This window comes from Thalia democratica, chromosome 3, assembly GCF_965202585.1.
Source record: "Thalia democratica chromosome 3, ktThaDemo2.hap1.1, whole genome shotgun sequence".
Classification (NCBI taxonomy): Eukaryota; Metazoa; Chordata; class Thaliacea; order Salpida; family Salpidae; genus Thalia; species Thalia democratica.
This window is the reverse complement of record NC_139167.1, coordinates 89,830,880-89,856,454: the sequence shown is the minus strand read 5'-3', so window position 1 is coordinate 89,856,454 and position 25,575 is coordinate 89,830,880. Positions and strand designations below refer to the sequence as shown.

Here is a 25,575-nt window from a genome sequence, read left to right as displayed (position 1 = left end):
TAAATCTTCGACCTTAAGTTCTTAATTTTGTTTTTAATAGCTGTTCCTACAACAGCAGATTAATTTTTATTATTAGATTTTGGTTAAAAGTTTAGAAATCTGCATTTTATGTAGATAATTTCAAAGCAACGTTTGTGTGTTTTTAGATATGACGTTAATATTATTATTAAATTGTGAGCTAAATTGAAGTTTTTTACGAATATGTGTTTATATAATTTACATTCATGTGGAAATATAGAAACTTATTTCTTAGATACTTGTTGTGAAACATAAATAGTTATATTTATAGTATAAGAAACAAACTAAGAACAAAAAAAGAAGTTTAGCACTTTTCAAAACAAATTTTTTAAAATTATACATTAGACTTGTGATATGTTGAACAAATTTTTAATTTTTTTATTTCTTTTTTATATTGTTTAATTTAAAATAGTTAGATTATAAATATAAGTGAATGTGGTCCATGTTAATAAAAGAATGTATAAAAGGTAGCGTTTATTTGTGAGAAAAAAAAAAAGGATACTAAATAATTTGAGGAAAAAAAATTTATACCCAAGATAAAAAGTCGGGGTAACAGTAGTCGTGAAAATAAATAAAACATTTAAAAAAAATTGTAGAAATAAGAAAGATTAAAATATCGAATTAAGGTAAAAGTTAAGGTTAACAGCGACACCATATAAGGTTCTGAGTTGTCTCACGACATACTTAAAATACATTTTTACTTACACACATATGCATACGACTTAACCAAAAGTAATTGGTCTTGTATTTTTTTATTATTTAACACGTTTTACTCTTTAGAAAAGCTATTAAAAACATTTTTTATTTTTTTTGTTACAAATTAAAATCCATCTAGCAAATAGAGTAAAATTAGTAATAAAAAAGGTTTGAAAGGATATAATCTTTTTTTAAATCGTTCTAAACAACAAATAGCTATAGTTAAAATCTAGAGATAGCTGTGTCATTAGCAGCTTTGAATAAAGATTTTAACTATCTTGCTTAGTTGTTTAAATTTACGTGTTGATACTTAAGTTTTTACTTTAGGGAACGTCACTATGTATTTTAAAAGTTGACGTGAATTTTAGTTATTTTATTTCTGAAGTACTAAAAACTTAAAAAAAACATTTTTTAGTAAACTAAAAAAAACTAATACATTATAGGAGTTTCCAGAAAACAATAAACTTTTACTATTTATACCTTATAAAGTATAGTATGTTACTGGATCTTCATGTAACTGAAGCAGATGCTCCATGAATAAAAAACATACTAAAATATTAAAAGTGGTAGAAATATTTTAAAATTTGCTCACGAACGATTTGATGTACTTCGATAATTTTTATTTAACCTAAGTAAATTAGAAAAAAAATTGCTTAAATATTTTATAGTTTTTTAAAATTGTAATTTTAATTTAACTTAAAAATAACAATATATTGATGCAAAAATAAAAGTTTTTATTTAAAAGGCTAGGTCACAATTTAGATTTTGTATTTGTTGTTAATTACTTAAGGAAATTGATTAAAAAAAAACTATTTATTTATACTTTTTGATAATTGTAATTTTTTTAAATCCCTCTACAACACACGTCGCCAAATAGTTTGTAGCTTAACTTAAAATAGTATTCAATATAGTATTTATATTAAATGTTAAAACAGACAAAACTTTAAATCAAATTTTAACATAAAGTTTTTATTTAGAATTTTTTTTTTCTAATTACAGTTAAATTTTTTATATTAATGTTAAGTTGTAATTTATAGCTTGAAATAAAAAATAAAAGTTACCAATGTTTTTGAAATTTGTATAAACATCTATAGTCCTGTTATAAATTTTTTAAATGAAATCAACAATAAATCGCATTCCATACATGTTAATAACAGCTGTTTCAGTAGTAAATGAAAACAGGAGTTTTAAATTTTCAAAGAAGTTTTTTTTTAGTTTGGTATAACAATTTTATTAATTTTTTTAAAGTTTAGTTATTATGTAGTTAATAAATAACAAACAGAAAACTTTTTGAAAATATAGATTACAGTACGTTAAGCTGTATATTGTGTTAAAAGTTTTGAAAAGTTTAAAAATAATTTTGCCACACTTTTGATCTATTTTTTAAGACTTGTTTTCTGTTCAAACCTGCACAAATACATAACTTGTTTAAGTCATAGTATAAAAGAAAATAAATTCTAGTTTAAGTTATCTTATATATTAATAAATAAAATAACTTAATTTTTAGTTCTAACATCATTAGTTCTAAAACTGTTGCAAAAACGGTTATTAGCATATGCTAAACAATTATTATTTTTATAATATATGTTAATATCTCATATATTTATTTAACTATAGTATAGAGAAAATTAAACATTAATGATTTTTAAACTTTTTCCTTCTATTTTTATTAAAATACTTTAACCTCTCTGCTTATGTTAAAATATAACATTGGTACTTGTTCTTTTGTAATTTGTTTATAGTATGCATTTTAAAGTTTATAAAACATATAACCTTTTATATATGCTTTGCAATTTTACAAAAAAACCTTTTCTAACAATTATTTTGAAGGTAGACAAAATAAAAATTTGAAAAAATTTTAAAGCTTGTGCTAGTAGAGTTACGAGTTGTGTATTATTTGAAAACAGCTAGCAGAAGAGAAATAATCAGACGTCTTAATTTAGCATTTTAGTTTAGTAAATCAACTGTTTTAAGGACATAATGTTTAAAATAGATAAGTTAGTAAAAATAAAAATAAACTCATTACGAATTATATTTCATTTGATGTAGTTATTTTTGTTATAATTTAGACAAAGAATTGGTCGGATGAAAATACTACGTGCTTTGTAAGTTATGCATAACATGTAAAGAATATTTATTAGATATATTTTAACAAATTAAACCGGTTATTTAGCAATACAATTAATATCAGGCTAGTTTGATACCTCTAATAAATCAGACTAATTTGACTAATTTAATCCAACTACAATTTTTTTGAAACTTTTTGAAGAGTTAGACTGTTAATTGTGTACTAAAAAAATCAATAAGTTCGAAAAAAATTAGCAAGTCAGAATAGTAATTGAGTAACTTAAGCCTAATCAGGTTAGTTTGAATTATTTAAAAATTGAAAAATGAATTAAAAATATTAAAACTCCAAAGCTCTTACTTCTGATAAATTATTACAAACATAACTTATCGCAAAATATAATTTTTTTAGTTTTATCAAGTAAAATCAGTTTTAAGTTTAAACTTGAACATTGTGCTAATTTTAAAATGGTTTCCAGGTAATTTGGTGCCTACAAACTTTCAGTCATTCAGCTGAATTGAATATTCGAAACATGCAATTTTAAAAAACAGCTTGAACTAATTAAACTAGCTTAAATGAGCTAAATATTTTCTGAATTGCTTTTATATTAAGTATTATTTAAAGCAATCGTTTACCTAAAAAGTTAAGTTAATACTGATTAACATCTTATAATATACAAAAGATATATGTTTTATAGCTCATTTTTTTATTTCTATTTCAAAGTACAACATACTTATCTGTGAACTATTTTCAAAAGTTTTATAGTAATACAAAATTTATATTAAATGATAAAGTTTTAAAATGAATGTATCGTTATTTAGATATTTTTACTGTCAAATTTGTTTTACTATTTAAAATTTTATGTTGTTAAAAAATCAAATGCTTAAAATGTAGAAATAAAAAATAAGGTTATTGGTTTTACACTTTAATTTGTATTAGTCATGTTTTTATACTTTTCTTGAAAGTTGAAACTTAAATTATGAACTTGAACAAACAGTGACAGACAATGTTTTTAAATAATTTAATTTTCTTTGCAGGTATTAGCTGCAAACGTCAAAATATAGGTTCCTATCGAACTGTTTAAAAATACTTAAATGCATTAAAATAAGTTCAGGAGTTGTATTTAAGCATTTTTAAACACAAACTATAGTATTAGATAATTAATATATTTTTGTATATATTTCTTTTTCTGTTGACTTTATTTGTAAATCGTTACAACAACTCACTGACATGTTCGTAAATAAATACGTATACATTTCATCTAACGAGATAGCGAGAAAGCTGTTTCTATATGAATTGTTATACTTAATTAGTAAAATAAGTGTATTATAAAAATTTTTACATGTATACTTATACGTAGAAAATTTTTAAAATAAAATCTATTTGTATTCCTAGTTGTGTATTTAGGTTTATATGCTACATTACTTTAGAAACTGGCTAAAACAAATATTTTAGTCAAAAACATGTTTAAGAATAGAAACAATAAAATAAAATTTAGAAAAACTTAGTTAAATATGAACAAGCTTTATTTATCCCATGATTAATTTGCTTTACTAATTACAGAAAATTGCATTATTAATTTATACGAATATCCTTTTTTTATAACTGAAAGAATGTTGTTATAATTTGTTTTGTATCAATATGACGTTGACGTAAATATATTTAATTAATTAAGCATTTGCTGTAAACTAATTAATTTGAATAATAGAAGTATTTTATGAAAATTATAAAAAAAACATTTTTTACTTGTTGCTAAAAATGTTCACTAATTTTAATGAATTTTTATGAACAAACTACAAAATACTTTGTTTAGTTTGTTAAAAAATTTAATCTTGTTTAGTTGTTACTTTGCAATAAAAAAAACTAATATAACATTGTCAACGTCATAGCACTGAAATTAGAAGTTACCAAAACATTTATACAATTATAAAACCAGGTTGTTTTAAAAAGTAGGCTTTTTCATTATTTAAAGTTTGTACAGCTTTTATAGTTAGCTGAAGTAAAGCATTAAATAGTAAAGTAAACACGTTAAAATTGTAAAAAAAAGTCTATTTATCAACCATTTACTTTTAATATATAGAAAAACTTTTTCAAAACTCTTAAAATCATTTTTGGTGAATTTTTAGCACATCTGCACACATCGTTAAACGTTAACAACTTGTATTATAAGTTTAAGTTAGAAGTGTTGTAACAAAAAATTTCTCTTTGGAAATTTCAGAATTAATAAAATAAGAATTCTTTGAAAAAGATTAGAATCTGCTTAAATAAATTAAGGTAACAAATATCTGACCTTAAATTTTTATATATCAACACAAAAAATTTAAATGTTACTTGACAAACAAAAACTAAACAATAATGAAGAAAAAAATACTTTATACTAAAATATCGTTTTTTTTTCACAACAAGTAATTAAAAAATTGTTTACATAATATAGTGACACTATTTATGAACGTAGTATATTACGTCTTTTTAGTTTTTACAGTTTTTTAGTTAGCTGAAATAAAGTAAATAATATTCGACTTTTTTAAAAAGTAGAAATACATTTAATTTAAACGGAAAAAGATTTTTTTTTTTAGCTTAATTTACTGATTATTTATTATGTATTATTATTTTATAAATTATATTTAAAAAAAAAATTTATGGTTTGCAATAATTAAAAAAAAAATTAAGTAAATATGTTAAGTATTTACTAATGTGAAATGTAATGATTTTAGCTTGTAGTAGTATTGTTTAGTTAAAAAGAAATATTAAACCATATATGTTCCAAGTTTTATGTCATCTCCTTATGATTAATAACCTCGTACAATTTTGTCTTCGTGCAATGCTCCCATGATTTATAACCTTCCAAACTCGTATACGGAGATATAGCAATTATATTAAATTGCTTTAATTATTTATAAATATTTTAAAGTAATAGCTTTTGTGCTTTTCCTATTATATTACAATGAAGTTGTCGAGTACAAATCAGGTTGGAGAATATTTTATATATTATATAAATAAGCTGTTAATGATCATGCAGTTCTGTCTAGTAGTTATTCCAAAAATAAAAGTTATATACAATTATGAAAACTATATACAATAAAGGTGAAGTTGTTATTGTTAATTACAAACAGCGAAATCATCAGCTAAGTCTACAAAGCCTAAAGACTTGTACAGTAAAACATATCATTTTTTTATTGTCACTTTTATTTTGTTAAATTTTAAAGAAAAAAAAAATTCACAACTTAATAAAGTTAGTCATAAATGTAATAGGAACGTTGTTTAATTTAATTTTTAAATTAGCTGTTTTTCCATCAGCTTACAATTAGTCCTAAAAGATCCAGTTGTTCACTGAGATCTGTATGTTTAGTTAAACAAATATCTTAAGCAAACAATTGCGTTTAAATAATATTTATAAGTTATACAAAAAGTTGAGTTGGTCTAATTAAATTAAAAAGTAGATACAGTTAGAAAACTCGAACAAAAGTAACACTTGTTTCTGTCAATTTAGCTAACCTCATAAAAGATTACCCTGTCAATAGTTATTTCATACATTTTAAAGAGATCCATGTAAAATATTTCTTATTTCAATTTAAATTGAGGATTGACCAGTTTCAAAAAACAACTTAAAAGTAGTTAATACTTAGCTTTATATGAAATACCAATACACTTTAATCAAGATAAACTAATTATATTGCCTAGCGTTTCTAAAAACATTTGGAATTATTTTACTAGGATACAGTTAACTACATGATATAACATATTTATATACATAATAACGTACTTATAAAGTACTATGAACATTTATTAACTTTTAAACTATTTCAAAGTTATATATTTTTTTAAGTTGAATAAAATATCATAATCATTTAAAAGTTAAACAGCGAAATAAAAGTTTAGGCTTTTAATTAAAACTTTAAATAAATTATTAAGAAAATTTGAATAATTGGTCAAATTGTATAAAAACTGTGTAACTTTAAAGTTATCTAAAATTTAGAACAATATTGATGGATTTTATTAAAAAATATTCCTAAAATTAATGATTACTTAAAATATATTAGTCTTATCTATTTTAGAACTTCGTATTGACGTATAACACTTATTAAATAAACAGAAGTGTTTGCTTAATAAGACTGTTTAACTCTACATACAAAGCTAACTATGCACAATAATTGTTTTTAATATAGTTTGTAAGTTGATGGAAACACGGTTAAATATAATAAATCATTAAAGCTCATTTTATATCTACAAATAAGTCTATTTTACCAATTTTTTTAAAACGTGTTTTATTCTTAAAGTTCAAGACTATAAAGTTAAATTTTTTAAAAAATACTTGACGACATTTCACATATAAAAGTTTGCTAAACAATAGTTTAATATAATAAAAAAAAGATCAGTGTTCAGTATTATTTTCGTATTTTTTGTAAGTTGATCGAAACACAGCTAAATAAAATATACAAGTCTATAAAAACTTAATTGTTGATTTGTTTTATTAACTTAATATAGATCTGTTAGACACTTAAAGTACAACAAATTAAAAATTACTGGTAAAAAGTGATTTTTTAGAATAAAATAAGTAACTTGTTAAGATTTGTTCAGTGTTCATCATAAAACAACATGTTTCATTTATCTTTAAAATGCAATAATTTAAAAAGAAACTAAAAAATATATTGTGTTTAGTTTAAATATAAAAATTATGATTATGTGATATTTTTAAATACAAATACTATGTTTGTATTTCCTGAATAGATTACTAAGTTACTTGCTGTTATTTGCTAATCTCGTTTCTACGATAATAAAAGCTGTTGCTAACAAAGTTAATATTTTATAGAAAACTAATTAAATTAAGTGAAAACATAAAAAGTTTAGTCTGAAAAAAATTTTGTTAGTAAATAATTTCAGCCAGTTAAGTATGAAAATTTAGTTAACATTCAGTAATTTATAAGTAAAATAATATTAGTTTCGTTTATTTTGCCAGCATAGTCACTATAAAATTAAAAATATATAAAGGTAAATACAGTTTTTTTTTCAGTTTTAAACATAGGAAAGTAATATTTTGTAAACTTTTATATTTAGATTTTATATTTAAGTTTTAAATTTTTTTTATTTCAATTCTTATAGTTTATTCTAGGTCTTCAAAATCTTTTAGTATTTTAAATTTAAATTAGCTAATATTATTTACAAAATAATAATTGATTTCAACTAAAAGAAAAATCACTTACCTTAACAACAAATAAAAAGTTTAACAAATATAACTGAAAATGTTGCCTGAAATATTGCAATTAAGTACCAATTAAAAAACTTAATGTAAGTTGAGTAGTTGCAGCTCTAATTATAATACTTGTATATATATATAGTTTATATGTAAGCAGTTAGTTAGTTTGGTGTGTAGTTTGAAAATATCTTGAACTTTTTTGTGAATGCTTATTGTAAGTAGTGTTTTGTTTTAAAAGTGAATATTTCAACAGGTGTTAAACTGTTTAAATATTTAAGCCAGGTTTATAGTTTAATAGTTTATTAAAAATTTTAAAGTTTCTTGTTTACTTTAAGTTTTATTTAATTTTTGGTTTTTTGTTTTAAGGCTTTTGATATAGATTTAAATAGCTTCTATTTTAAAAGTATTACCAGTTAATTAATAATTTTGTATATGCTAGTATTTCTTGTTGTGTTTTATACAAAAGATTTATTACTCAAAACTGTCATGTCTGATTATAGAAAGTGGTCTGAGTTAGAATTTAGTAATTGTTAGATATCAATTGAATAAGGTAAGATTTAATTATGATGAATAGTACTAATAAGTTAAGTGTACCACAGTCGGTCCACAACCTTACTACCAAATTGTCAACCTTTGCTAGCTGTTCTTCTAATTATTAGATTAAAGTAATATTTTCAGTTTTTAAAAACCTCATTCTGACTCAGGCTTGTTTATACTCACTCTAGTTGTTTTATTTACTTAAACAATGGCAACCCTGCTAGTTTGAAAATTTTTGGAAGTTTTAGAAAATCTTGGACTGCCTCAGGCTAGTTTAGTTTTTTATAAAAACTCAGGCTAGTTTTCTTTTAGATTTTGAATGAGTTTGAGCTGATCCAGTTTTAAATACTTTGTAATTTTTTAGTGTATTTTTTCAAGAAATTGATTTCAGATTTTTAATTGTAAATAACACCTAAATTTGTAAACCTTGTGGCTAGCTGTTCTACTTATTATTAGATTAAAGTTCTTTTTTTCAGTTTTTAAAAACCTCATTCTGACTCAGACTAGTTTATTCTAGTGATATACCGAACTCGCTATACGGGTCCGGGTCCGGCCGAATATTGCCATTTTTGTCTGACATCCGGATCCGGCCGGATTCTAATTTGAAAAAAAAGTCCGGATCCGGTTCCGGCCGGGCTCTAATTTAAAAAAAAAAGTCCGGATCCGGTACCGGCCGGATTCTATTTTGAAAAAAAAGTCTAGATCCGTTTCCGGCCGGATTCTAATTTGAAAAAAAAGTTCGGATCCGGGTCCGGTACATCACTATTATTTATACGTTTTACTTATGAAATTAAAAAAGTTCTAAGCTACTAAAATTTCTTGTTTTAATGTAATAAATTACTGAAATAACATTTAATATGATTATTATAAAAATTATAAAATTGTCTTATGTATCAATTTTTTATCCGTAAAGTACGGTGTTTTTACAATAAAATTTAAAAATTTGGAAATTTTAAAGGATATTACACTATCATATTAAATTTTATATCTATATTTTCCTTTGCAGTAAAATTAAAGTTTTTTAATATTAAATAAATTTGTTACAATTTAAGTAAGCTTGATAAAAAAGTTTATAAGCTGGACTTAAATATTTATTTTACTTGAAGAAATCGCAATTATTTGTCATCGAATCCTTGTTTAAATAAGATATTTAATTTGCACATTTTTGTTTAAGCTGGACTTTATTCAAAATGTTAACATTTATTTTTATTACTGCAGTTTATTGTGCAAAGATTGACTCGGGCATTGAAACCCGAGCCGCTTAAACGATACACACGAGAAAAGAAACAAACAAATTACATTCAATGAAAATTAAAATCTAAACTATTTTTTACACGATTGACATATTTTATAGGTATTTGTTGGTAAAAACATCAAATATATATTAATAAATTTTACTGAAATAACATATTTTATAATTAGTCGCAAATTATTATAACTTCGTAACAATTGAACTAACTGTGTTGGTCACTGATTTACTAATCTATATTTAATTCTTCATTTAATTTAAAGTTGTCTTATTTCATTACTTTACACACATGTAGTTTTTAATCATATTAAAAAGAGTAATGGACAAGGTGTTACGTTGTTGGTACATATTTGTTTTATGTCATGTAATCTTTTTTGAATAGTTTTATGTAATTAACTACGTAATTAAATAACATTGTTTTAATTTAATAGAAATTTTTGACAGTGGTACTAATTACAGCACTTTATAATTATAAAACAATATTTTTACTAAAAAATTGGAAAATTAAAAAAAAAATAGATTATTGAATGAAGAACTATTATTGAATAACAATTATATAATATAATTATTATTTATATTGAATATCAAAATATAGTTTTTAGATAGGTTTCAATTAGTAAGAGCCTTGAAAATTTATAGATAACACAAAAAATATATCAGCAGTTAAAAAGAGATTGTAAAGCAATAGCTGACAAAGTTTTAAATTTAATAACAATTAATTAACTAAATAATTAATAAGTATATATAGAATTTTTTTAAAGCAATGGTTTGTAAGTTTAGTGATATAAAATTAATATTAATAAAAGCAAAGTTTAAAGCTTATTATAAAATACTTTTACACTTTTAATCAATAACACAACTTAATAGTAAAAAGCAAAATTATTTAAATTTTGTCACTTTAAAGAAAATAATCTAAAAAAAAAAATAAATAAACAAAATATTCAGTAAATTTCAAAATGCTACTTGTTATACATTATTAAGAATTCTGATATTTTTTATTAAAAAGTAAATTTAAAAATATAGTGTTTTAATCAGTAAAAGTTAATTTTAGCTTCTTTAAATATTTTAACAGTTAAAAGAAACTTAGTTTTCAAATAATACTATTATATAGTTCTTATAAAATCATTTAAAAATAGTCTATCGTAATACCTGAAGGTAAATCGAGTTTTATTATATAATGTATTTACAATCTCGTTTATGTTTAACTTGTTTAAAATATAAACGTTAACAATGTGGCGCGAAATAAAATTAGTAGGAAAAAAATCTTAAAATTATAGCATTACATTTTGATTTAATTAATATTGTTATATCTATTGTAACATAACGTAGTTTACGTTTAACAGTTCTTAAACAGCTGTAATATATTCAGCTTAAAAATTTGAACATCATCCAAAACGCAATAAACAATAAATAGTGCTAAATATAATCACCAACTAAGAACATAAAGATTGTGTTTTAAAATGTTACCTACCAGGTAAGAAAGTTTTGGAGAAATATGTTACATAATTATACGATTTACTTAAATAAGTACATTTTATTACAAATTACTTTGATTTCGGTTTTTCATATAAAATTGATCAACTGTTATAAAAAACAGTTTTCAATTTAGACAAGACTACAATGAGATAAAATGATTTAAATGTAAAATTAAATATTGATATTATACGAAGTTATTCATTGCACTAAACCTCACTATGAGCTTTTTTAATTCAACACTCTTTAACAAAATAACATTAATTGTGAAGTCAGCTGTGTCAAGAACAGCCTATATTTACCAGTATCCTTAATTGATTAAAAATACGCTGAACTTGTTAATATATGGATTTTGGAAAGTTTGGAAAAAGTTTATACTAGAGAATTTTTTAAACTTATAGATAAATTTTTTAAACAACTCGTGTTTGCTGCTTAATTTATTTTTTAAATATTTAGTTAATTTTAATTTTCTAAAAAAAATGTTTTTAAGAATGTAAATATTTTGTCTTTCGCTTTTCTTGTTTATGTTTTTGTTTAGCTTTTTTAATTAATTTTAGAATTTTTAAAAATATTAAAAAAAAAACATACTTTATAGCTTTTGTGGCAATATTAAATGTCAAGTTAATTGATATACATCTTATATTAAACAGTTTTTATAATATTTAGCAATTAGAATTACATCCTTTTTATTTTATGTTGTTAGTTTACCACTGTTTTTTTTTTTTATTATAATGAAAAAAAAATTTTTGATTTAATTTTCGCATTTGAAAACTACATACAGTTTTTTTTCTGTTATTTTATTAAATTTTAATTCTAAAATTAAATAAGAAAATTGTAATAAAAGTTTTGCGCGTTGGTTTTTTTACGTCATAATTATTACAAACAGTTAGCAATCTCGGATTAAAAAGTACCACCGTTGCTGTTGAATTGTTATTTACTATAATGTTAATTCAACAAGTAATACGTAGCAATTTTTATTCAAAATTTTAATTGAAATTGTCATGTAGCTCTTTTAACAACTTAAAATATTGTTCATTTTAAACATATAATGAAATACTCATATACCTAATCACACTAAAAAAATTAAACAAATAATGAATTTTGCAATTATTATTTTTTAGCAAGTGATTATAAGTTTAGTTTTTAACTTATTTTTTGTCATAAGTATACTCTATAAGGTTGTTTTATACAGAGGAAGCAGTTTATATTATACAAATACCAACTTAATAAATAAGTTTAGAGTATCAAAGCTATAATAATTGTCATTTATTACTAAAAAGGTATTTTCATGTTAAAAAACTCTAAGCTAGTCTTTATTTAAAAACCAATGTTGTTTAACTAAAACAATAAAAATAACTTTATGTTGCTTCATAAATTAAGTTTATTATTAAGTATTTAATATTCATTTTAAACTTATTCTAAGGATAATTGTTCTGTTGCTTTAGAAAGCTATTTAAACTTGTTTAATTTTGTTTACAATACATACGGCAGCTTTTACATATATGTTAAAATTTTTAGTTTGAAGTATTTTCTATTATTTTAAACTTGTAGGTATGTAATTTATAAAATTTTTGAAAAATATAACATTATTAAGCTTTAAAGTTTTGTCTAAATAATTTTTGCTAAACAAAACTAGACTTTATTCAAGTAAGCTCTACTATGTTGTGATATTATTTATTTTGTAAACATAAACATACTTGATTTTTAATTTGTTTACAAGTTTACTAAAACTTTAACTTGATATATTCTGTCTAACAAAACTTAGTTGTTGATTATAATTTGAAAACAAAAAAGGTAATTTTTATTTAAGTGTTTTGTTGGGATTTAATTTTAAAAGTTCTTAGTTGCTAATCATAAAAATGTTAACAAAAAAAATATGTTTAAAATATTATAAATATTGCTAATATAACTAAGTATTATATTTTATTTTAAATACGTTTTATATTATTGAAAAATTAATCAGTTATTAGTAAAAGCTGATAATAAAAAAATATATATTTGCAGTTAGATACAATTGCAGAAGTACTCTTTACTCAATAATGTATAAATCATTCATAATAATTACTACTAGTGTTAAATTAATTTTATTGTTGCAGTTATTACGTCTGCTTGAAAATACCAATGGTCAAAAGTTCGTATAATAATATTTTTTGGTTTTTATAAATAGCTCATGGAATCTTTTGTTTATGAGTTTTAAAATCTACGTCATCTTTGTTAAATTTATTTTGTTTGTTTTTTATTTTAAAATAACGTGTTGTAAGTTAAAAAGATATTTTATCAATAACGTAGTCATACATGTTTCTGAATCCAATTAATAATTAAAGTGCAAGAATTTGTTTATCACTATAACGTATTCTGAGTGCAAAACAACACATTTATTAATTTAAAATTTTGTTGAGATTAATTGAACACTACTGTCGATATACTTATTTGTTTTTTATTAATGGTATTTATAAAAATAATAAATAGTTTTAAACAATAAGTTTTTGATACCTGTTTAAATTAGTTATATTTCAACATTTGAAAAAAATTAATAAAACATTATAATATAAAATACAAGTGATTTTGAGCGAGTTTTACTTAACAGCCTTATAAAGTGTATACATATATCTCAAATAATAAATACTATTTTTACTTTTCCTAATATATTGTTACAATTTTATCATAAGAAAAAATTTCAAAGTGAAATGGAAACATTTCAATCTAAAGGGCTACAAAAATAAGTCAAAGGATATTGATAAAAATTAGTAATGTTGTAACAACTTAGATACAAACGCTCAATATAATTTTCTGATTATTATAAACGGGTGCTTTTAATTAACATTAACAAGATTGTTAAGGTATTTTTAAGCTGTTTAAACACAGCCGTCTTTAAACTGGTCATTTTTAAGTTATATTAAAGCAATAAGTTTATAATTAAAGTTAGTTGTTGTTGGTATTAAAAACTGTCAACTCATTTAATTTACAAAGCTTAAAATTACTAATTTTATTTTTGTCATTAGAAACCATTTAGAAGTGTTTTTTTTTTACTAATACTTTTTATAAATGTATCTGTAAAATTATCTGTAATAAATGTTACTGCTCTATTCATAAATTTGATATAATCAAAAACGTGTGACTTTTTTATTCAGTTAAAACTGTATCAGATTAGTTTTTAAACTGAGCTACTTGTACTTTATCTTTATTTAAATTGATTGAAATTCTTTTTTAAAATTAAAGATTGTTTTTAAAGTTTGTATTTTCAATCAATTTTTTTTTATTTTTATTTAGGTTTTTAGATATAGTATTACTATTTTAACTTTAATAAAAAATGTTTAAGTGACTTTGTGCATAAGCGACCCGTTTGCTTTTAAGTTATAACTAACCAATAAGTCTATGTTTTTTACTTTTAGTTAAATAAAAACTTTTAAAATGTTTGTCTGTTAAAGATTTTTATTATTAAAGCTAAGAAATATAAAACTGTAACAAAATATGCATTTTGTTGTTTGTTTTAATGACCGCCAGGGGGCGTTAGACGATTGTTTATCAAATCAACACACGATAAATATTAAAATATGTCTGTTATTACGCTCAGTTAAGCCATAAGACCGTGCGAGACGCACACGAATTTAATATAAGAACTTCTTTATTATTTTCGTTCTATAAGATCTTGATGCTTATCTGCGTTATCGTTTTGTATTGTGCTTAGTTTAGCCATCGTTGTGCATAAAGCCGATATATATTAAGAATCTGTATTATTAGTACTTTTATTAGCAAGAACTATTTTAGTATTTAAGATTTTAAACACTTTAAGAAAATTTCTATTTGTAGAACTTTGTGTTTATCAATTGTGTTTATATTCGCAGCTTTATTCAACTGACTTATTAGCTTCTTTATCAATTCTACTTTCTAGTTATCATACTAATATTACATATTTAATAAACTCACTTCATTAAAGAAATTATTTATATTAACTTCATTACATACTTATAAATTACTAAGTTAAATCTATTGAGTAAGGTAAGTTCAGATAAAACCTCAAGAGTTAAACGCGCTAGGTGTTTAGCACAAAAATGGGGACTTCCCCCAAATAAAGGTAGTTCCTACCACAGACCTTGGAGGACTACAAAACAACGTGAGGTTTATTTTTCACTTTTATTGCTTTAATTATTTAAAATAGTTATTACAGATTAGAGGATTTTGCACAGCCTTATATTTAAGTTGACTGGTTGTTTTAACTCAGATATTATTTCTATCAGAAAAAAATATAAAGTTATATGTTTAACACTTATAATTAAATAGTTTTAAAGACATTTACTATATTTTATCAAGTTTGAGTTGTAAAAATATTTTAAGTAGATTTCAACAGTTTTTTTGTTTTATAAACTGACTTGAGTTATAACTGGAAAATACACAAGTTAGTATTTATACTATAAAGTTAAATGTATAAATTTTAAATAGAGGTAAAAAACTTAACAAAGTAAATAAGTTTAAGTTTGGCTGTATTATGAGCTTACAAAATTTATATTTTTTCATTTAGGATCTTAGAAACAAATACAATCAATTATAAAATGCGTAATTTTATGAGTTTTCTAAACTTACGCCTCTATAATTTTTTTACTGTTTTTATTGCTATCTATAAAATCTACGATACAATTTATTTACTACTACCTATAAATATTTTTTTTAAGTAGTGCAATTCATTATGATATACAAAATACGAAAATGAATGCTTTTTAAATATTTTTATAGTAAAAATTAGTAATAGTATAATATTTATCATTAAAGTGTTTTGTCAAACCTATTTTATATAAAATGAAGTGCTTCGTCTTAAATGGTTAAATAAACTAAAAATCCAATATATACATTTTTTGTGCTAATATTATAAAAACATTGCTTGCTAGATACATTTAAATAATACATGCTTTTTCTTACATAATTTTAAAGTTCTTAAATGTTTAACTAAATTAATACTATATTTCACAGAAAAAAACATTAATAGAGTTTTTAAAATGAACAATACTAAAAGTGGTTTGTCAACAAATATCAAGTTTTTCATAGATAACTATACTAAGACCTGTTGTTTAAAGTTTCCGTTAAGTTGCCGATAGTTTGTTGACTTAAACTATACACTACGGTTTTAAAAGGGCAACGCTTAAATAATTCGTTAGGATTGCAGAGTAACACAAACTACGTTAAATTTATCATACTTATTTTTTTTTGCTAGAATTATGCATTTTTTCAAACTATTAAGAAATACCAAAATTTTGGAAAATTTTACAATTTTCAGCACCATTATGACATCATAATACAAAACTATCTTTACCCAGTGAACTTATTGCTATTTATTAGGTTATGTAACGATCGATTAATGTTTATCACTACAAATATCAAAGATAGTTTTAAATAAACCAAATATTGTTGAATAAAATTTGATTGTTCGACATAAACTAAAAAAAAACTTTAAAATATTTTGTGATATACTAACTTTTCATTTTAAACTAGCTTTATTTACTATATTGTTCAGACAATATAGTAAAAATCGGCTTTGAAAATTATCAAAAATTAAAATGCTAGTTTTTAAATTAAAATTTTTTGTTCATCAAAAGTATTTTGTTAATTAAAACTTGGAGTAACTCAGTAATGTATTGATAATGCGTTTATTAGTAGTACTTATTACAACTTTCAAAATTTAGCACACAGTGCTCGCTATTTAAAAACTACTTCTATTGTTTAGAATTAACATTGTTTCTAAGCTTCGCTTGTATAAGAAAAGTTGCAATTGATTTTAGTAATGTCAGCAGAACTTTAAAAATACATTTTGTGCGTGAAATACATATTTTAAATTTGGTAAATATTTGGTAAAATGTTAATTTTTTTTCAAATGCTTTAATGCTTTGGATTCAAAATTAAATAACAAAAAAATATTATTTTTAGATAATCTTTTTCTTAAAGCAAATTAGTTTAAACAAATCTAATAAATATTTAAAATTAATTTTCGCTATAAATGGCATTTTATATAGTTTCTATTTAAAGAGATAATAGATTAGATATAAAACTTAAGCTAATGTTATAATATGATTTTTACGATATTTATTTGCGTTCGTTTTAAAATCCTATTACAAATTTAAGCTGTAACACAACAAACTATAAATGTCATATATTAAAGCTCTTAAACACTTATAATTCAAAATTAAACGATTTTTATTATAGTTAGTTTTTTAACTTAAGTAATTCAGCTTATAATTTTTTTAAGTAAATTACAGTTTGTGCTTGTTGAAGTTTTGGTTGCGTTAATGACAAATCGAATAAAATAAAATCAAATAGTATTTCAACTTTAAACATACATAGTGTTAGTCTAAACATTTAAAATCAGAATGTAGAACAACAATATCAGATGAAACATATATTTTTATGTTTCAAATTAGGCTAAAAATAGTTACAAAATAAAAGTAAGCTACTCAAAGTATATTACTGACGTGATATTAAAAATACACGTTTACTTTCAAAATTATTTAAAATACAATAACTTTTACAACCTTCAATTATATTGTACAAATAAATTTCTAAGCTTGTGTCAAATCAGCTATTTATAACTTAGTTAAACATTTTAGACCCTGTTGATTGTAACCAATAACTATATAGACAAAAATAACTATGTATAAGAAGCTAACTATAAGTTAATACATAAATTTCTTTGATTTTTAAGTAGTTACTATATTTGTATTAATAAAAGCTTCTTATATTTTAGATAATAATTTGTACAAACATACAGGTTTTTGTTATATATTGTTAACTTAACACTTGATGTTTTTGAGGTTTTAAAAGTTTAAGTAAACGCTACAAAAATTATTTCTGTTTTCTAAATAACTATTTCCTAACTACCATATCTAATGTTTATTTTGTATGATAAATTTAGTATAAAACTTTAAACCTAACAAACTTCGTTTTATAGCTTATAAAAAAAATGAAGTAATCAAAAAAAACATTTAAGCAACAAGCAATAAGATGTTACATTGAGCCAAAATCGGTTTGTATAACTTATGTTTAAATACAATGTATTTAGTTTGAAACTATATCAAGACCATACCTTTTTTAAGCTGATTAAAACAGCAGTGCTTCAATCATTAAGTGTTAACTTAAATAACAAAACAGAAAATAAATTATTATAGTTATTCTCAAACTTAGTTTTTAGTTTATTCCAAAAAGTAGGATATAAAACTAATATTTTTTATATTTTATTATAAAGGTTGAACAGTAAAGTTAAAACAATAACTAAATAAGTTAAAGAATCATTACTAAAAATAGTACTATATTGTTAATAAAAAGCTACATAGTCAGATTTTCAAAAAAATACTTCTTCATCATTTTAGTGTCATGTATTAAAACAAAAAAACATTTTTTGGACTTTTTTGAATTTAAAAGCCGTTTTAAACATTGCTAATAGAAAATTTGTATATTGTGTTATTCGAAAAGGTTTTTATTGTTAAAAATTCTATAACTATTTAGATCAAAACACAAACTGCAAAATTCTTTTATAACTTTTATTATTCAGCTGTCCTAGTGATCAAGCCCATTTAAAAAAGGTAGACAGTAGGTTTAACTTATATTATTTTATTATTAATCAGCATTTTCATAGCATTTACGCTCTAAAATTTACCGAAGAAATTTCTATGTATCTTCAATACTTAAATAATAATAGTTAACATTTTTTGTAAAATTTTAACTTAACATTAACATAAAATAACAGCAAGTTTGATTTATTACAATAAGTTATAAAAGACACACACTTTCAAAAACACAAGTATATTTCAATCAATTCTCTTTAGTATAGTATAATAATAACAAATAATAAGATTTTACACACTTATATAATAACCAAGTAATCAAGTAGTCAAGAGATTAATAAACGACAGATAAGAAAAATGATATACCGGTTAAGGTTTTAAACGCATCTAAACGCTCATCTATTTCAGAACATTTATTTAGTAATCCAACTTGTGCAAACAATTATAATATAGATAGATTTAAAAATATTAAAATTTGTAGCAATGTTTTAGATTTGATTAAATTAGAAGCCATTTGTATTTTGGTAAGGAAACCTGTTTTATGTAAGCAAAAAGATTTTGACTATACTGTTTCTTTATTTTTGTATTACTTTATAAGAATTGTTTTCATTTTGTTTATGTTTAGTTTTACTGTAAATCAATTATAACGAAAATGGATTTATTTTGTTTTAATTTTTACTAATTGCTTTTGTCTTTTATTAATCTGTTGTCTACTCGATTACTTGGTTATTATATAAGTGTGTAAAATCTTATCATTTGTTATCATGTACTCTACTGAAGAGAATTGATCGAAATATATTTAGCGTTTTTGAAAGTGTGTGTCTTGTATAATTTATTGTAATATACTAGTCACTTATTTTCCAATATCTAAAAAAGTTTGATTAAACTTAAAATATGTTAATTTTTATCAAAATTAGTTTTCTCTAAACATTTATTAGTAATAACAACTGTTTATAAAACTTCAATTAATCAGAATTTATCAAATTTTGTATTTCACAGTTATAGTTTAGTTGGAGTTAAGGTTAGTAACATATAATCTACTCACGGTTGCAGTCCGAAAACAGTAATTTCTGGACTGCGACATGTTATTAAATTCAATAAAATTGCACAAGTTTAAATAAAAAATGTTAATTTGTACAAGATTTATTAAAAAAAAGTTGTTATATATATATTATGAGATAAAATATGTGCCTATTTGATTAAAAGTTGTAGATAGACTTGAGAATGTTTGCTTTAAGAAAATGTTTTTTTCATAACTTTTAAGTTGTAAAGACTTCAGTTGATTTCAATAAAACCAGAACAGTTATTTGAATAAACATTTTCGAAAATTAAATACAAATGAATGTTAGTAAACATTGTTTAAAAATAAACTATTTTAATAATAATTATAACAATTTTGAGATTTGAGATATAAAAAAAATTTGTGCAAGCTTATATGATAAACACTTGAAATAAACAAACTTTAAAACCTATTTTAATTTGACTAAATAAGAAAAATGCCTAACTATTAGTACTTGAAGATATGGAACTAACTTTGAACCATAATTATATTGACATTATATATCTGTACATTAAATAAAACACAATTGTTTTTGTAAGACAGTTTATAGTCTAAAATAATTTATTTTAAGTTAGATTGTAAGACAAATTTAAGTGTATATTGTTATTGTACTAATTTTCTAAAGTTTGTTACATAGTAAACTTGAAGTGCTTAAAGATACTTAATTGACGTCATATCACAAAACTCAGAAATGCTTGCTAAAATTGTTTCTTTTATAGGTAAACGCAGTTTTTTTAAAATGGACTAAGAATTGTATTAAAACAATTTATAAGCTGATGTAAAATTAGCTATATGATTTAAGTAACTTTAAAATACCGGTTTAAAGTAAATCTCGTATTTTTAACCAAAAGTTATTCACCATAGTTCTTAACTCGAAAGAGAAGTACTATGTAAGAAGTAAATAAAGAAGACCGTAATGAAAATGAATAACTGAGTTAGTCATTTGTATATATTGTAAGCTTTAAACTTCGATATAAAAATTGTTTTTATGTTTTTAATCAAAGATTAATATAAAGATCAGATACTAAGATTAAATACTTTTTAACTGTATTGCAACAGCTTTAAATTTTAACTGAACTTAAATAAATTTAATTAGTTTGGCTTTAATACATATACATTTCATTTTTAATAGGTTTTGTTGGTTTTGAGTTATTACAACAAACAGAATGTAACTTCAATTAAAATAATGAAAAAATAATAAAGTTGTTTTATTAAAAGTTTCATTTCGAAATGTATCATTTAAAAAAAAATTTAAGCTAATTTTTACGCGTTAGATGGCTATAATCACTTAAATAGTAATAGTTAAGTAACTAATAGTAACATGTGTTTATTATTTTTAGATGTTATACTTCATATACCCCTTAATTGTTTAGAGGCTCTTTAAGTGTGAAGCGCTCGATAAATTTACTTTTTAATCCTCATTATATTATACTTTATAACCTAGACTTTCAAATTACTTTGAAGATAAAAATAACTTAATAGTTTTTAAAAATTTTTAAACGAATGAACTTATTTTACAAATAAACAAAACTAAGTTATAATTAAAATGAAATTTGAAATAAACATTAAAAATAATGTTTTAACTGACTATAAAAATTTTTGTAAAAAACTATTATTTTCTATTTATTTACCTTAAATGCAACAACAGATAAAAAGGTGGAAAACCAAAAAAGTACTGTGGCAAATGTGTGTCAATAAACGTTATTCTTCGAAATAAATATTATTAAAAAGTAACCTGGTTCAATCTTGCAGTTAACAAAATATTATAAAAAACAATAGTTGTTTAGGATTAATTAAAAATATTATTTTTTAGTTTTTAGGTGTCTAAAATTACTTTGTAGCTTATTATTAGTACTAATGTACTTGTACGTACACTTCTTTTAAGGTTGCTTATAAGTTTGTTTCAAATTAACAATTATATGAAGTTAAAGTTTTATGAATAAGTTAAATTTAAACTGCTTTGAATAGTGAAGTGAAATGTTTCAAAAGTATATTGTTTGGCCTAATTTACAAGTTAACATACATAAAAATTATTAAAAATATTAAAAGGTTATAGTCAGTACTAAAACAATCTGTATTAAAAATTTTATTGTTCTTAAATTTATTTTTAAATACTAAAGAAATTACATGGATATGTTTAACTTTATTATTTTTGAAAAATTTATCGAATATATATTCAAAAAATTGTTTATATAATGCTCATAATTGCTTTTAAAACTTTTCTTAACAGCAAAATATCAAAAATCTTTTTATGGATATAAGCATCAGCTGTAAAGTATACTAAACTAAAAGTTAGTTTCTGTTTTATCATCTTTTGGTGGTCACACATAAATTAATTACCAAAAAACTGAAACAGCCTAAAAATTTTATTAACTAAGATTTTATTAGTCCTTGTGTCAGCGACTTAGAAAATTTGAATTTTTCTGCTACGAAACAATTATACTAATTTTCAAAAGTTCCCTATTATTATAAATTTAGCATGTATTCAAGCACTTGCGAGTTTTTATTAATGACGTCAGCAGAGTTTTTACAATAAATTTTGCGTGTAGTTGTAAATTTTGCATTTTAACTTTGCGTTACTATTTAATTGAGTTTGAATTACCTTGGTATCACTAAAATTTATGATCTTAATATCTGTCACAAAACTACTTTATAATTAAATAAAATAAATATCAGAATATTTATTTTGACATAAGCAGTGTTTTATGAGGATTTTGAAAAAAAAACTATTTAAAGTGTTTCTGTTGTTAAGGTTTTATAAGACTAATAAAAGTAACAAAAATGTATGTTTAGCTTTTTGCAAAGAAGCTCTATACACCAAATATTGAAAGCAAACTATAAAAGTTAACACGTTAAAAGCATTTTGCACAACAAATGAATGTAAATCAATAAATAATATTATAAAAATAAATGTTAAAATCAACAAAAATTTATGCTTTTAGGATGTTTCTTCAAACAACTGAAATGTAAGCTCTTATTTAATTTAAAAAATTTCTTATATAATTGTTATTTATATATAAATTTTCTTGCATTATAAAGTAGTTTAGACTAAAAGATAACTAAATAAATGTCTAATATGAAAAAATTGCCTCATGATGAATTTTGGATTGTAAATTAAAATCAGATTAACAATATTTCGCAGTAAAAAGCAAAATACATAACAATACGGTTTTTCTATAAAAATTTAATTATTTTACATTTCGGACAAAATTACTTTACAAAACTCTTTGTGGTAAAAAAAAATGCGGAAAAAAATATTCTGTAAAAGTAGGTTACATCACAAAGTTTGCTTTGCAAATTAAAAAGCGTTGCTAAAAGTTTGCATTTTATACTAAATACATTTCAGAAAAATTGCGACATAAACTAAAATGAGTTAGATATAATTCGTATCATAAATGTTCTACTCACAAATGTTTGTTAAAAAGCTAATTAATTTTGTCGGTCTTGATACTGCTAACAAAATTTAATAGTTTCGTTAGATTAATGGTGACGTAAGACTTTTTGGTTTAATATAACGTTATGCTGCTTAAATACTGCTTTACTATAATATATAAATGTACAGTATTACAATTTAGTATAAATTATTCATATTATTTTAAATTATTCAAAAACTTACTCAAAAATAAACAACAAAAATATTAATTATTTTAACCGAATTTTATTATTTTCTAAAAGATTTTATACATACTATAACTTGTAACTTTTAAGCAATATATGACATAATTAAAATAAATTAAAAGTATAAAAAGTACTGATTTTAGTCTAACCATTTGTTAAACCATTTTAGCTATTTATTGATTTATAATAATAAACACTCATACTATAAATAACTGTCTAGATATCAAATAATATATTTTATTTTCTGCTGAAATTACAGAAAGATACAATTTGTTTTATTAATTTTGTTTTTATTTTTAGATTTTATTTTATATTTAATCTTTTACTGTCACTGCTACCCCTTACCCTTACCCTCGATTAGTATTTTTTTTCTTTATTTTATTTAACTTATTTTTATATCTTCAACTTTTTTTAAATAATAGTTTTTAGTTATTACTGTATTTAATTATTACTACCAATGTTACTCCTAACTTTTACCCTCGGTCAGTAACTTTTGTTAATTATTTTTGTTTTTGTAGTAATTTTGTCTATAGTTTTTTTTCCATTATTTTTTTGATTTTTTTTTTCCTTTTGTTTAAAAATGACCTTCTTGCAAAAATGTAATTCGTGCAAAATTAACTCGCGATACAGGATTGTACTCATGCATTTTTGTCCCCTCGTTCAAATTTGTCTTTTATACAGTTTAGTTTCCTCGTGCAATTTTGTTTTCGTGCAATTTTGACCTTTTCCCAAAACTAGTATTTAACTAATCTTTAAAACTAGTCAATAAAATACATTTATCTAAGTAGTGTAGAACAATTTAAAACTCCCAAAGACAAAATTGCATGAAGAGACTAAACTGCAAAAAGAAATTTTTGCACCAAGGATCAATATGCACGAGTTACAATTTTGTAAAAAAGGTCATTTTTCACGAAAAAAACAATAAATTAAAAAAAATTGGAAAAACTACTAAATGATAAAAAACTAGAGAAACATTATGAGCAAAAAAAAACTTTTTAATTGAGGGAAAGGGTTAAGGGTTACAGTGATATTAAAAATACAAAAGTAAATTAAAAGAATTAATTATTAAAAAAAAACAAACAAATATGAATGAAACTTTTAAAAAGAAAAAAGAAAACTACCGATCAAGATTAAGGGTTAGGGATAACTTTTATAACAATTAGTTGTTTACTACTTGTTTCTAGAAGTACAATGAAGGAGTCAAAGATAAGTTAAGTGGAAATTACATCAAAGGAGTCAATAAGTTTTAAGTGGAAAATTACAGAAATACTTTTGCGCGTGACGTAGTAAGTAGAGAAGAGAGTAGAAAAAAAAAACAAGTTTTTCTTAGGGTTGTTGTGCGAGTTAGATGTTTGGGTTGTTGTGCGAGTTGTTGTTGACGGTTCGGGCAAAGGGAATAGAAGTACTGCAAAGGATAGTAGAGTCGCTCGAGTTTTGTAAATCGTAACCAGCGTACATTCACTAAGCTTAAGAAAATCCTCGAGTCAGTTGTGGTAGAACTTCATCACGTTACTTTATAACATTGTCGTGTTTTGTTTTTAAATGTATATTAAATCACCATTCACTTAAAGTTGTTTTCTAAACACTAGATTATTAGTAAGCTCAATACATTAAAGTTATCGATCGTTCCTCTAGAACGTTTTTATAATATTATTTATATATATAATTCAACTAAGATTTCATGTCGTCCAAACGCTTATGGATGGACGACATAAAACGCATGACGCGGTCACAAACTTTGCTTTTGGCGAAAAGCCAGAATAAGCAATTACCTAACCTAACTACGACCAAGCCCACCCGATGACGCCATTATAACCACTGACCGATGGCTCGCCTTAGTTTGTGACCGCGTCATGCGTTTTATTTTAAGTGCTTTAACTACACTACGCAAAATATTTTTATAATATATATTTTTTTCTTATCACTTAAGTTGTTTTGTATTAATAAAAGTTTTGTTTTAGCAATTTAAAAATACTGTTTGAAAATACTTTTGCCTCCAAGCGACTAACGTTTAAGTTTTATTGTTTTAATAAAAATCTCAAATAAACAACAATATGTGAGTATCATATACTTTTTAAATTTAGATTATTTTAATTTTAGTTAATTTTAGCTAACTGT

At 22.5% G+C, this 25,575-nt stretch overlaps 1 protein-coding gene across 1 annotated transcript in view; it reads left to right on the top strand.

The window, feature by feature from the left end:
- LOC145832649 (uncharacterized) overlaps nucleotides 1-24,897 on the top strand; it is a 51,039-nt gene extending 26,142 nt beyond the window's left edge. Inside the window, exon 4 of the mRNA XM_082939949.1 lies at nucleotides 24,788-24,897. Within this exon, the coding sequence (XP_082796075.1) occupies nucleotides 24,788-24,897 (110 nt within the window). The remainder of the gene's footprint in view (nucleotides 1-24,787) is intronic.
- The last annotated feature ends 678 nt before the right edge of the window (nucleotides 24,898-25,575 follow it).